This window comes from Leptonychotes weddellii, chromosome 5 (assembly GCF_054177405.1).
Source record: "Leptonychotes weddellii isolate Sample4059 chromosome 5, ASM5417740v2, whole genome shotgun sequence".
Classification (NCBI taxonomy): Eukaryota; Metazoa; Chordata; class Mammalia; order Carnivora; family Phocidae; genus Leptonychotes; species Leptonychotes weddellii.
Genome location: NC_138373.1, coordinates 32,660,855 through 32,675,369, shown reverse-complemented (window position 1 = coordinate 32,675,369; position 14,515 = coordinate 32,660,855). Strand labels below are relative to the sequence as shown.

General features: G+C 54.2%; 1 protein-coding gene across 3 annotated transcripts in view; it reads right to left on the bottom strand.

Annotated features, from left to right (window-relative positions):
* The window catches only part of SRL (sarcalumenin), a 35,707-nt gene extending 21,636 nt beyond the window's left edge, over positions 1-14,071 (bottom strand). Inside the window, exon 1 of one of the 3 annotated variants that reach the window (XM_081820165.1) lies at positions 13,856-14,071. In XM_081820165.1, coding sequence (XP_081676291.1) covers positions 13,856-13,916 — 61 coding nt within the window. In that variant the 5' untranslated portion in view covers positions 13,917-14,071. Of the gene's footprint in view, positions 1-744; positions 767-13,855 lie in introns of those variants that run through there. The other 2 variants (XM_081820166.1, XM_081820167.1) reach the window with 2 other exon arrangements.
* Positions 14,072-14,515: the final 444 nt, after the last annotated feature.

Sequence of the window (14,515 nt, the reverse complement as noted above, 5' to 3'; positions counted from 1 at the left end):
TCCACTCCCCCACTGCCTGGACCTGGCTAATTCCAGCTCACCCCTGGGAGGCCTCCCCGGGCCCCTCAGGACTGAGGTGCTTCTGCTCTGTGTTCCTACAGCACTTGTCACCCTATGTGGCAGCTTTTTTAACTATGTCCCCATGCATGATAAGCCCCCCGGGGCCAGGTCCTACAAAGTGGGATTGCGGGTGTCCAGCCTGGGGCCTGGCAGATACCCCAGCACAGCAAACACCTATTGGATGCCCTGAGAGCACTAGACAGTGATGAGCCGCCTCCCCTGGGTCAGCCCTTCTCAAGATGTGGCTCAAGGCCATTTGCAAAAGGCTCACAGAGAAGTTTAGTTAAAAGGTCCATTCCTGGGCCATTCCTCAAACCCACTGAATCACACTCCACATGAGGAGGGGAACAAGGCTGATGCCCCTCACTCTGGGGACATTACGGGTCTGGGGTCTAGCCAGCCTTGCTACCCTGCGGAGAAGAGCACAGATGTGTCTGGTGATGGGAGAGCTCGAGGAAGCTGCCTGTGGGAAGGGAGCCTGGTGCTCAGGCAGAGCTGCCTGGTTCCGGGAGCAGCCCTGGGACCCTGGGACTCTCAGGGAGGAAGAGAAAGACAGAAGGACAGAGTTAGGGGCCAAAGTTGCTCTCCTAATAGGCCGTGGAGACTTGAGCAAGTATTTCAACTCTTCTGTGCCTGTTCCATCAGTAATAAAGTGAAAAAAAAAAAAAATAGCAGCCTACCCACCTCCAGATTTGTGGTGCCTTCATTCCACAGCTATTGATGATGGAGCGCCTACTATGTGCCAGAGAGTGGGAGGCTCAAATGACAGGTGATAGAGTTCTGAAAGCCAAATAATACTAGAAAAGTATAAGGTGTTTCTAGGGGTGCCTGGCTGGCTCAGTCGGTGGAGCGTGTGACTCTTGGTCTCGGGGTCATGAGTTCTAGTCACATGTTGGGCATAGGGTTTACTTACAAAAAAAAAAAAAAGGAAACATGTAAGGTATTTCTAATATTAAGACAAAATCTCCCGGGGCACCTGGGCGGCTTAGTCAGTTAAGTGTCTGCCTTCGGCTCGGGTCATGATCTCAAGGTCCTGGGATCGAGCCCCACATCGGGCTCCCTGCTCGGCGGGGAGTCTGCTTCTCCTTCTCCCTGTGCCCCTCCCATGCCCCCGCTTGTGCACGCACATGCACTCTCTCAAATAAATAAAATCTTTAAAAAAAAAAGTAATAAGACAAAATCTCCCAAAACACATCTCCACACAGGTATGTATACATTGGGAGTGCCTGGGTGGTTCAGGTAGTTAAGCGTCTGACTCTTGATTTCAGCTCAGGTTGTGATCTCAGGGTCGTGGGATCAAGCTCCACATAGGGCTCCACACTCAGTGGGGAGTCTGCTTGAGATTCTCTCTCTCTCCCTCTCCCTCTGCCCCTCCCACTCGTGCATCTCCTCTCTCTCTCTCTCTCAAGTAAATAAATATTAAAAAAAAAAAAGATGGTGTACATCGATGTTCACAGAAGCATTACTCACAAGAGCCAAAAGGTGGAAACAACTCAAATGTCCATCATCTGATGAATGGATAAATAAAATGTGATCTATCAATGAAGTATTATTTAATGAATGTTATTATTATTATTCAATGTATATTCATTCCTTATGGAGTACTATTCAATGAATATTCATTCTTTGTTACTCAGTGGCATAAGAAGGAATGAGGTCCAGACACCTGCTACAAGGTGGGTGAACCATGGAGACATGATGCTCAGTGAGAGAAGCCGGACACAAGAGGCCACATACAATGTGGTTCCATTTATATGAAAGCCTAGAAGAGGGAAATGCATAGAGATAGAAAGCAGATTAGTGGTGGCCAGGGGCCGCCGGGGCAAGCTTGTGAGGAGTGAGGAGTGACAAGGACACAGCTTCTTTTGGGGGGTGATAAAAAAATGTTCTAAAATTGACTTGCTGATGGTTGCACGTATCTGTGAATACACTTAAAAACTATTGGACATTGGGGAGGGTATGTGTTATAGTGAGCACGGTGAACTGTGTACGACTGATGAATCACAGACCTGTACCTCTGAAACAAATAATACATTATATGTTAAATAAATAAATAGTAAAAAAAAAAAAAACAACTACTGAATTGCACACTTCAAATAGGCATATTACATATATTTGAATTATATCTCAATAAAGCTATTTTTTTATTGTATTTATTTATTTGACAGAGAGAGACACAGCGAGAGAAGGAACACAAGCAGGGGGAGTGGGAGAGGGAGAAGCAGGCTTCCCGCCGAGCAGGGAGCCCGATGCGGCACTCGATCCCAGGACCCTGGGATCATGACCTGCGCCGAAGGCAGATGCTTAACGACTGAGCCACCCAGGCACCCCACAATAAAGCTATTTTAAAAAAAAAGATAAAGTGTTTTTGGTTCCTTTCTTTCTCCAAAACCTGAGCTAAACCTGTTGTCTGCCTTCAAAATCTATGCTGTCTAATCATTTCTCCCACTCCCAGCCTGTCACCTCTTACCTGGGATGTGAAACAGCCCCTCCCTGAGCTCCATGCCCTCCCCTCCTCTGCACACGCTCCATCGCTCCCTCCTCCACACAGGCTTCCTCTTTGGGGAGCAAGCGCTCCAGGCCTCCTGCCCCCCTGTGCTCACTGTGCTTTCTGCAAGGAACGCTCTCCCCACACAGCCACCTGGCACTCCCCTCTCCTCCCTAAGACTTGGCTCCTTGTCACCTTCCTGACAAGGTCTTCTCCTGCCACCCCTGGTGATACTGTCTCCCGACTAGCCTTCCTCCTCCCCACCATAGTCTTCTTCTCCACTGCACCTAAAATAGTCCAATAAACTAAATAACTTACTTATTTGGTTTCCTCATCAGAGATTTTGTATCCCAGCACCTTGGACAGCCATTGGATGGGTGGGTGGATGGGTGGATGGGTGGATGGATGGATGGATGGATGGATGGATGGATGGTGGTGGTGGCAAAATGTAAGGCCTTCCCTCCACTCGGTGGCAGAGAGTTCCAGAAGAGAGGAGATTCAAGACTGGGATTCAGAACCAGAGAAGTACCCATGGGTCAAGTCATTTAACCTGTGCAGGCCTATTTTTTTGTGATCAGAGGGTCATAGGAGTAGCTGCCTTACCAGCTCAGAAGGTTGTTGTGATAACCATGAACTGGATTCCTGAAGTGAAGACCCTCCCCCTAAACACAAGGCATCTAATTAGAGGGGGATGTGGGCGGGCATGAAGAGAGAACTCGCCTCGTGGCAACAGTCTCAGCAGTGGGCAGGGATGGGGACCCCAGGAGCTCCTTGAGTGGTAGGGCATTTGGGGTCAGTCGTTGCAGGAGCCAAGGCAAGTGGTCAGGAAGATGGGACAAGCCAGACAGAGGAGAGCGAGGAATGCCAGGCTAGGAACCCAGACGGCATTCACCAGTAAGCTTTTCTAGAAAGGCCAGCAGACCCTGGAGACCTGTCCCCATCCCTGCTCTCCTCCAGAACCACCATGACAAACCACAGAAAGGGAAACAGAGCTACAGCCACCAGCTTCTAGAGCTGCCTCTGGCCTGGGGACCCCTAAGTCTGTTGTGAGGAGACACAGATACCCGCCCTTTCAGCTGGGTGCTCCTGCGCTGGAGAGGAGGAAGCAGAAAGGCAGACATGCCGGGATGACATGACACCAGCAGTGGACACACCCAGAAGTTCTCTTTCCAAGGGGTGAGGCCCTCAGAGGATGGGGAGGCACCTCCGTGTCCTGCTCACTCTCCCGCTGCAGCTGGGACCGGGGACTCTGAGGGGCTGGGCACGGGTACTCACGCAGGAGAGCTGGGCCTAACGCTGCCCGGCCTGAGTCGCTGGCTTCTCGGCCTGCGGCTCTCTCCGTCACGCAACCAGCCGTGAACCAGAGCCCCTGGCCCCTAGGACAGGCCTACTCCAACGGGCTCTGTACCTGAGCACACCCAACAAGGAGCTGGAGAACTGCCCCCACCAGCCTCCCCAGCACCAGCGCTAGGCTGGGCGGCCTCCTGGAACTGCCTGCCCCCGGCCCGTTGTCCGTTCACCCATTCAACACACTTGGGCTGGGTGTGTCAGCAGAGCTCCAAGCTGCTGGAGCAATTGCGTGGGCTGTGAGGCCAAAGAGAGGGCCAAGGAAACAGGTGCGATTTGCGCCCAGCGGAGGACCACCAGCCAGGAGACAGAAGGGAACTTCACGTTCAGAGCCAGCAACGGCTCAACTGTCGGGTCCGAGGCTAAGGAGCCAGAGAGGTTGAAGAGTGCCCCTTCCCCGCAATTCACATCCAGCAGGAACCTTAGAAGGGGACGCTATTTGGAAATAGGGTCTGGGCAGATGTAATTAAGATGAGGCCGTACTGCATTAGGATGGACCCTAAGTCCAATGACTGGTGTCCTTACAAGAAGAGGAGAGGACACACGGAGACATAGAGAAGAGGCCACGTGAAGACACAGAGGCAGAGCCTGGAGAGATGCATCTACAAGCCAAGGAACGCCGAGGACTGACTGAATCTACCAGAAGCTGGAGGAGGCAGGAAGGATCCTCCTATGGAGCCTTCAGAGGGAGCAGGGCCCTGCCAACCTCTCCGTGTCTAACTTCCAGCCTCCAGAACTATGAGAGGTTAAATTTCTGTTGTTTGAAGCCACCCAGTTTGTGGTCGTTTGTTATGGTGGCCCCAGGAAAATAACACAGGAACAGCACTGAAGCCTGGCCCCACGAGATCTTCCCGACCCCTCTCCCACTAAGCCGCTGGGGCTGCCACCAGCCCCGTGGCCCCAGGCCCTGTCCCACCTGCTCCCCTTCTCTGCACACTCAGGCTACTTATTTTTAGCCCCTGATTACATGTGCCTTATATGGTTCCCTATTCCTGTCATGAGCAGGGACTCTCTCCCCTCCTGGTTCGTAAGCTCTTTGAGGACAGAGAATCCGAAGGATATTAACAGCCCTGAGAAGGGGCAGAGATATGGATGGATTCCCTTGATTGTTCATGTTTCATGATATTTGAGGAAACCTGTGGCAGATGTCAAGCCAATGGGATAGCAGCGACAGCCTATAATTACTGCCATAGTCCTTCCAACCTTAAAAAGTATCTGATAGCAAAAACACGTTAAGCATCTGATAGCCATGTTTAAAATTTAGTCATGTAACAACCCCATGCTGTAAATAGGGCAAGTATTATTATCCTGCTTTATGGGCAAAAAAAACAGGTGCAAAATGGGAAGGGGCTTGGTGGCGAATTTGTGGCAAAGCCGGTGCTTGCTCTGTACTCGGTTCCTGTGGGCTTGCCGTACTCTCCCCACCCCTCCGCAGGCTGTCTGTCCTGCAACGCGGGTGGGCGGCCTCAGGTGACAGGGCTCCAGATGAAGAGGCTGCTGGCCTAACTACCGACTCAGAAAGGAAACTGAGGAAGGAAAAGTCAGGAGAAAGGTGGATTTGCCCCTGGGCTTCTATCCTTGTCACAGCCTGTACCCAGATCCATGGCAAGGGCTATGACCCTTCTCCAATCTTTCCAGACCCCTTCCTGGTGTCTTGACCTCCTGGGATAAGCTAGAGAAATAAGTGGTCTTCTACCAGCTGACATAAAGGGTAGGAGGAAATGCAGGGACAAAACAAGAGAAGCCCCTCTGGCGGGCACAGATGCACAGGGCAGGCAGCTATGGGACCAGGTGCCCTCAGAGGCACGGTTTCCAAGGCAACGGCTTTGTCAAGTCTATACCTATTGCCATCTAGGGAAAATTCTATGGGGGACAACTGTGCTGGCCTAGATCCTAACGGAATGGCCACTTGGAAGAGGACCAGGGGCCCAGCTTTGACAGTGAGCTGGTTGGGGGAGGGAGCAGGGAGGGGGCTCCCAAACCCCAGGGCTCTCCCCCGGCCTGGTTCTGGGCTGAGCTCCCAACACAACCCACTTCCTACGGGCCCAGAACTCCAGGCCAGACTTTGCCTGCACCTGTTTGAGCTCAGAATGCAGTCCCTGCTCTAGAAGGATCCAAAAATATCTGAGAGGGAGAAGGGGAGGGGCTAGGGTATGCTGAGGGCCCAGGGAGAGCCACCTGGCTTAGCATTCCAGACCCTTTGCCCACCAGGGTGTCTGATCCCCCCAACAGGAGCCCCACAACCACGCCAGAGCTGGGCTCCTCCCACCCTTGCCAGCACAACGCTCGGAGCGTCCCCACTCCTGGTTCTGATCACCTTCCTACTCTGCCTGCACAAATCGTCTGCTCCTTCATCTGACACTGTTTAGTGCTTTCTACGAACCACACGAAACCATGCTAGGTGCTGATGCAGAGGCAAGTCAGTTAAATAAACACACAGCCCCTGTCCTCTTGGAGCTGACAGTCTAGTGACTGTCCCCTTTCTCCCAGTCCAGCTGAAACCCTGCCCCTCTGTGAGGCTGACCTTCCAGCCCTCCTCTGAACTCCAACCAGAGCCACCCGGGGAGCGGGGGGTAGTTACATTTTCTCTCCCTGGGTGTCATCGCTCCAAATAGAAGTCAGCTCCTAGGGGCAGAGACACAGCCCATTCCTGCCTGAGGAGTGTGGCTAGCCAGGGCCTCGGGGCTGGAAAGTTGACTTTTCAGAGGGGGTCCCCATTGGCCCACCTTTCCCACCTCTCTCCACTGTGTTCCTTCTCTCAGTTGCCGCTGCGTGCCCCACATCTTTTTTGTTTAAGTTTTTGTTTTCAATCACACTTTGTTCACATGGTGTTCTATTAGTTTCCGGCGCACAATACAGTGATCCTACACTTCCACACATCACCCAGTGCTCATCACGACAGGTGCGTTCCTTCATCCTCATCACCTACTTCACCCCCCTGCCACACACACAAACTTCTCCCCCTCAGTACCACCAGTTTATTCTGTAGAGTTAAGAGTCTGTGTCTTGCTTTGTCTCTCCTTCTCTTATTTTTCCCTTTGCTCATTTGTTTTGTTTCTTAAATTCCACATATGAGTGAAATCATATAGTATTTGTTTTTCTCTGGCTGACTTATTTCTCCTAGCATAATACTCTCTAGCTCCCTCCATGTCGTTGCAAATGGCAAGATTCCATTCTTTTTTATGGATGAAGAATATTCCATTGTATATATATATAATACTTTATGAATTCACCTACCGATGGACACTTGGGTGGCTTCCATACCTTGGCTACTGCATATGATGCTGCCGTAAACATCAGGGAGCATGTATCCCTCTGACTTCTCATACTTGTATTCTCCGGGTGAATACCCCGTAGTGTGATTGCTGGGTCATAATCCAGTTGCATTCTTTTTTTTTTTTAAGATTTTATTTATTTATTTGACAGAGAGAGACAGCAAGAGAGGGAACACAAGCTGGGGGAGTGGGAGAGGGAGAAGCAGGCTTCCCGCGGAGCAGGGAGCCCGATGCGGGGCTCGATCCCAGGACTCTGGGATCATGACCTGAGCCGAAGGCAGACGCTCAACGACTGAGCCACCCAGGTGCCCCAGCCAGTTGCATTCTTATATCACTTGCTGACCACATACTGGCCTTCACCCTTAATCATGAATTCATTCTGTTCCTAACCCAGGGTGGGCTCCCCAGGGCGGGCCCCGTCTCCCCTTTTTCCAGGACTCTGCACTGGGCCCTCCCTCTCCCCAGGGCTCACCACGCAGCCCACACCCACTCTGTGCCCTGTAGCATTCAGAGTTGACAGAGAACAAGAGGGTCAGTGCTGTCGAGGTTGTAAAAGACAAGGACCCCCAGGGGGAGGGTCCACCTAGCATGGAAGGAAAAAAGCCTTTTCTCATTGCATAACACCCTTGCTATGAAGCTGGGGGGCCTGCCTCAGCAAGGCCAACATTCCACCCAAAATCCTCCTGGGCCCCAGGATTTGGAGCAGAAGGAGCAGCACTATGTTTTCGTGTGGCTCTGATGACATGGTTCCAGGGAAGACAGGAAGGATGGCTCCTGGGATGGCACCAGGCAGGAGCTGCCCAAAGGCACCATGGTCCCCTGGTCTTCAGAATCAGGCCCCTGGGCACGCCCGCCCTCTGGGCAGCGTGGGGCAGCCTCCTCTCCACACAGCTAGGAAGAGCTTGAGGGCCCTGGAGAGGAGGCTCTTGCAAGGCCTGGCTGGGGTATGAACGGCTGACCTCCTAACAACTCCGCACTTTCAGAGGCAGGAACAGGTTCTGCTGCCCAAGCCCCCAACTCTGAGACCAGGCCACTCAGGAAAGGCTGCTTGGGAGCCCTCTGCGAGGATGAGGAAGTGACAAGCATGGACAGGTCCCTGCCTGGGATCTTGACTCTGAACAAAACCACCTTCAGGGCTGGAGAGGGATGCGGCTGAAACCAAAGGGACAGGACTTCCCTGATCCCAAAGTGAGCCCTACTGATGGGCTTGGCAAAGTCTTCCCAGCCAGGAAAACACCCCAGAGGGAACCTGAGCCTGGGCCTGTCTCTGTTGCACAAGAATGAGAACCCAGGCTGTCATCCGGGGAACTCACTGAGAGCCTCTGAGCCAGCTCCCGCTAAGTCACTGATCCTGACGGAGTCCAAACACAGAGCTTTTCCCGTCGCAGGCCCAGGGAACAGTTGCTGAATGGACACCTTAGATGGTGGAGCTTGGAGTCGGACTTAGCCCTGGCTGGAGAGGGCCAGCCCACCAGGGGCCAACATTCACTGAACCAAAAGGCCAGTTCACTGACTTGGTCTCTGCCTGGTTTTCCTCCAGCACCAGAGACCAGGCTCTGGTCTTGGTCCTGCTGTTCCATACCAGGCAACCTGGGGCAAACGGCCTTCTCTTCCTCCTCATAGTCTGGTTCCTTCCCCCCACCCCACCCCGTGGCCCTCCGGGCCCTCCACAGCAATCCCAGGGAAGCCAGAGAACCCTCCCCCCTACTTGAGCTCCCTCACTGGCACCGCAGCTCCTGAGTTTACCTCGAAGGTGCAGTGTCCCTCTGAGGTCTCCACGATGCCATGGCATGTGTCCCCTAAGACCTGCCCCACCCTCCCCACACGTCTGACATCTTGGTCACTTCCTCTCCACCTTGTGTCCATCAGTCCTTCTCTCTCCTAGGACCCTCACCATTGGCCCATAAACACACTTAGTCTTTCTAGTGTTGAAAAGGAAATTTGCTACCTTTGCAAACCCCCTACCCATGTACTCCTCCATGTCCTCTATCCCTCCTGAGCCCACTGCCCCAAATGTCTCACCTCTGCGCCCTCCCTAGATGCACATAAGGCCTTCGTGCTCTGCCAGCGACCTCAGTGATATCAAAGCTGACGCCTCATCTTCTTCGGCATCTCTGTGGCATTCCATCCCTTCAACCACCCTTCCAGAATGCACCCTTCCCTTGCCCTCCAGGTCACGGTCTCTTCCAGGGTTCCTTTCCCTCTTCCTGAAATCCACTCATCTTCCTCGTCCCATTACTTGAATCTGGCGCTGCCCAGTGACCATCCCTGAATCTCTTCTCTCTCTGCAACAACTTCCTTCATGACCTCACAGCCTCATCTTCACCTGACTGGATCTCATCTCTGGATCTCCAGACCTGAATTTCAATCCTCCAATATCCAGTATCTCCATCCAAATGTCCCCGTAGCACCCCAAATTCATAACGACCCAAACTGAACTTTTAAAATCTATTCTTTTATGTTCCTGGTTTTTTTTTTTTTCTTTCTTGGAGGCAAGATCAGGTCTCCAGCGACCTACACTAGACCCGTGAGGGCTCCCTTTGGCCGGAGACCAGTAGACTCCATCCCAGCTATCTGCTGGGTCTGTCCCTCCTCTCTGCCCCCCACTCTCACATGGAGTTCACACCTTCCAACCTGCATTTCTGACAGGGTCCTCCAATCAGCCTCCCTCATCCTCCCCCTCCCCACAAACACCTGCTGGAGGGATGCTTCCCAAGCCCTCAGTGGTTGCCCGCCACCCACAGCACAAAGCCATCTCGGCAGCCAAGTACGCGAGGCCCTTCACGGTTGGCCCAAACCAGCCTTCCAAGTAGCTTCCCCACAATCCCCACTTCACTCTGCCTGCCCTTCTTCCTGCTCAGTTCTTGCCAGAGCCCTAACCTTTCTTGATGGCATGAGTTCACTCATCCTGTCCCTTGTGTGGAATTCTCTTCCTTCCATTGTTCCATGGCTGACTGCTACCTTCTTCAAGGCCCATCTCAAATATCCCCTCATCTGTAAAACATTTCCTGATCCACTCAGTTAAAAATAATCTCTCCAGGTGCTTCCACCCCACCTCACTCCACCTGTACCTCCCTCATGACGCTCACGCGTGTCCTGCTTGTGTGCGTGCAGGTACAAGATGGGAGACGCCCTATCTCCCAAACTGGAGGTAAGCATGCCAAGGACACAATGCCTGTCTGGATCCCTCCAGTACCACGCCTAAACAATAGGAGGTATGCCATAAATCTGGAATGATTAATACATGGTGAGATGTGGTGAGGTGTTTGAATGAAAGGCTTTGCACTCAAGCAATATATAAATGTAAGGGGTTGTGCAGGGAACGGGTCTGGATTTGGATTTGGAGCTGTCCAGGAGAGAGCTTAGCCCAGCATCCCACAGCAGCAGACCCCACACCTGCCCACCATCCCGCCACACCCTCATTCCAGGCCAGGAGGTACAGCACCCAGACCCTGCCCTTGGCCCTGGGACCCTACCAAAGAGGAAGAGTCATCTTCCTCCTGTGTCCATAGTGATTAGGCTCCTTCTCAGCCCACCACACCTAAATGAGCACCAAATGGCCAGGGGGATGCAGCTGGCCTCATCTGACCTCCTTCTGCGGGAGCAAGGAGACCTGAATTCCAGCTCTGGCCCTGCCTTGAACTAGCTGTGTGACTTTCACTGTCACACCCAGATGTGGGACAAAACCAGCATTTCCCAAACTCTGGTTCCACAGACCACCAAGCAAGGTGTGTACATCCATTGGCAAATCCCAGTGAGTGCTTTGTAGACTCGTTGTGGGAAGTGGCAGACGAGATGCTCCCTATGGGCTCCTCCAGCTGCACTGAGCCAGGAGTCAGGGAAATCACTGGAGACACAGTTTGCAGGGGGGCTGCCAAGGCTTCTGCTTTCTCCCCAAGACCTCTGAGGTCATGACCTTCTCTCAGTAGCCCTCCCCATGGTGGGTCATGGCAGGAGGGCTGTCCTGTTGAGGGAACATGAATACAGAATCTTTCTGGAGATAACCAGCCTGGAGCGGGTGAGGAGGGGCCACAAAGGGGTTCCGGACAGACCCTCATCTCTCATGGAGGGGCAGGTCAGCCCCAGCGTACACCAACTTCTCCCCATTGGGATGGCAGGGTGGAGGCCAGAGCAGGCTGCAAGTCTGCAAACCAGGGCTGGGCTGGAGAAGGATGAACAGACTCAGAATCTCCATCTGCCCCACTCTCTGCATCAAGCAGGCAACAGGAAGCAAAGATGTCCCGAATCCAGCCTAACAAACACCACTGGCTTGAACCCAAATGCTTCCTCAGCACTGGCCACTCCCCACACCACCCCACCCTCGGAGGAGTCAAAGGATCAGAGGCATCCAGAGGAAAGCTCCCCACAGGCAGCCTCTCCAAAGGCAGAGGGAGTTAGGTGGCCATCAGAGAGAGAGAGGCTGAGGGGAGGACAGGAACTCTGAGGTGGGGGGAGACGGCCCTGGGCTACACATGCCTGTCCATAATTCACTGCCCAACCTTGTGTGCATCTCTCATGCCTCTGGCTTTTGCTCTTACCTCAACAATGAGGGGACACAGTAAAGCAACTCAAGGCTGCTTTCCCCTGTCCTTGAGCAGGCCTGTCACCAGGCCAAGTCCCCAAGACAAAGAGGAGGACCCCAGTGGTCACAAGTGCCTGGGGGCCACGGATGGCGGGGTGGAGACTCGGGGGGTGCCTGGTGATCGGGCCCTGGCAGCTCCAGCTGTTCCTAGCATCAGGAGAGGCCCTTGGTCCCTTGCTTGGGAACAAGAAGAGACTGCCATGGTCCAGGAGACCACAGAAGCAACATGGGGACCAAAGAAGGAAGGGCAGCTTCACCCCCCAGGAAGCAGGAAGTAGGTTAGAGAAAGCCCACCTGCGATGCAGTGAGGGGCAAGCGTCCAGGGGTAGGGTGGGAAGTTCAGGAGCAAAGCTGCTGCCCTTGGGCAAGATGACATTTACTTAGTGGCACAATTCTAGGGGGAAATCAACCAGTAGGAAGGACTGTCATTATAGCGGCAGGGAGAAGCCACCCTTAGGGTTGGAACCTCCCAGTGGGTGCAGGAGAGAGCTGTCTTTTAGGGTAACCTACAGCTGGAAAAGTGATAAAATCCACCCCCGGGGAAGAACCCAGAGCGCAAGTGGTGAGCGGGAGTGAGGAGAGAGGGCACCCTGCACGTGGTAAGCAAGGCCTCCCTGGAAGCCAGGCCAGGGGCACACTGCAGAGTCCAGGAAGGAAAGAGCGTGCACAGAGAGGATCTTCACACAAAGTGCCTGCCTGCCTCCTTTCCCCACAGCAAGATCCCCCAGTGAGACCCGTGGAACATTCCAGATGTCCAGTTCCCTCGTTGGGAGGAAAGATGAAGGATGTCCCTAAAAGGCTAAAAGTCCCTGGGCCGGCTGTGTGGAAGCAGGGGAGGTGGCAGCTGGGGCTGGGCAGAACAGGGCAAGGGCTGTGAAGGGGAGCTCAGGATCCAATTACACTGCTGTTTCCATACTTAGCCACCTGACAGCCGCTTGGCATCCTCACCGCTCCAGCCACGGCAGCCCTGCAAGGCCCAAATTAACTCAAGGGCAGACAAGGGCAGGACCCAGCGGTACATGCAAGGCCGGAGCCCCCCACCTTGATCCCTAACCCCCCAAGGGAACACCTTCTGCTTCTGCCTGCCACCTGCTCGAGTGGCAGGGGCTGGGACCTCAACAAACAGAACCTCGAAGGTTGGAGAGGCTGGGGCTCTGGACCCCATGGTCCCCTGTGCATCTGAAGACTGCCAACTCATGGCAAGACAAAGCAGGAGACCCAGATTCCTGGGGACACCCCAGATCACCCCTGAAGCATCCTCCAGGGGGACCCAGCCCCAGGAGTCTCAGGAAGAGAGAGGTGGCAAACCCTCTGGTGTCCCCTCCATCCCTATAAATAACTCGCATGCTGCAACCTGAGCCTCCACCTCTGCCACACAAAGTGCTGAGATCCCAGAGGAAAATCCATGCACACAGGCCCCCCGCCCCCTTCCAATGAAGCCCCCAGCCTGGCTCAGGGATACTCTGGAGTATCCCACTCCTCTCCTGAACTCTGTGCCCAATCCCCAACTCCATCTCCAATCCCATACCAAACTGACCACCTCCTCTATCCCACCGTTCCCCAGACAACCCCAATTCTGTCCACTGCACCCAGTCCTCAATCATGCAAAGCCAGCCCCCTGCCCAATCTCCACCAAGTAGGAAGGCAACATGACTGAGACTTCAGGGCCCCCCCAGCACCAGGACTGGGTTCTTTTGTCCGTCTAGGAGGGTCCCCTAGTCTTAACTTTCGGGGTCCCCTTCCCCAGCATCTACTGGCCAGACCTGCCCCTTGGCTCCCGGCCCTTGGCTCAGGCCTCACACCTGCCCGCACCTCTCAGTCCACGGCTCCCACTTCCTCTGGCCTCCCGGTGGAGCCCCTGACTGCTCTTGGGGTCTCTGGACCCAGTTTTCTCCTGGGCCCCAGGGAGAAGGGGATGGAGACGATGATGAGACCAGCCCGGAGTCAAGGTTTGCCATCAATTTCAGGAGCCACAGAGGAGGCCTCATCCTCCATCTATCACTCGGGCCTCCCTCCCCCCTCGCCCCCCGCAGTAAACATAAAACCTCTGGGCACGTGGGGGTCACCGTCTGGCCTGGCTGACAGGGGTGAGGGTCATAATACCTGTTTGTCCTGGGGGCAGGAGCGACACCACAAAGCAGCAGAGCAGGACCAGCGTCCTCATGGTGACTGCCAAGAGAGCCCAGCTGCTCCTCGCCTCTATTTATAGGGCGGGTGGCGGCGCAGGGTGGGGGAGAAGGGTCACACAGTCACTAGGGCAACTGGGTGGACGTGATGAAGAAGCAGCGCAGACCCTGACAGGCTGTGCAGAGGCTCACTCTGCCACTGCCCGGCCAGCTGCCTGGCCCCAGAAGGCACGGCCCTGCCGGATTCTCTCCCCCCAGCAGCCCTGGGGTCATGTGACATGGGTCACAGGGCAGAGGTGGTGGACAAAACGTGGGGCATCCCTTGGGTTAGGTCTAGGGGCTAGGAACCCAAGCCTTCGCAGTATCCGAGCTAACTTGATCTGAAGTCTGGGACAAAGTCACTGACCTTCACATGCCTCGGTTTTGTGAATGAAGGAGCTGAAGAGCAAAGCCAGAGAGATTCTATGTGATAGCCACCTACCGACATCCCGGCCCCTCCCCAAAGGTCAGGAAGGTGAAGACACAATGGCCGGTTAAAAGGAAGCTGCGACATCTGACCTCTGAGGTCGATGGCTAGGAGCTTAACCTTCTCAGGCCTCCGGAAGATACAGAACGCTGACAGGAGCGAGAAAGGGAG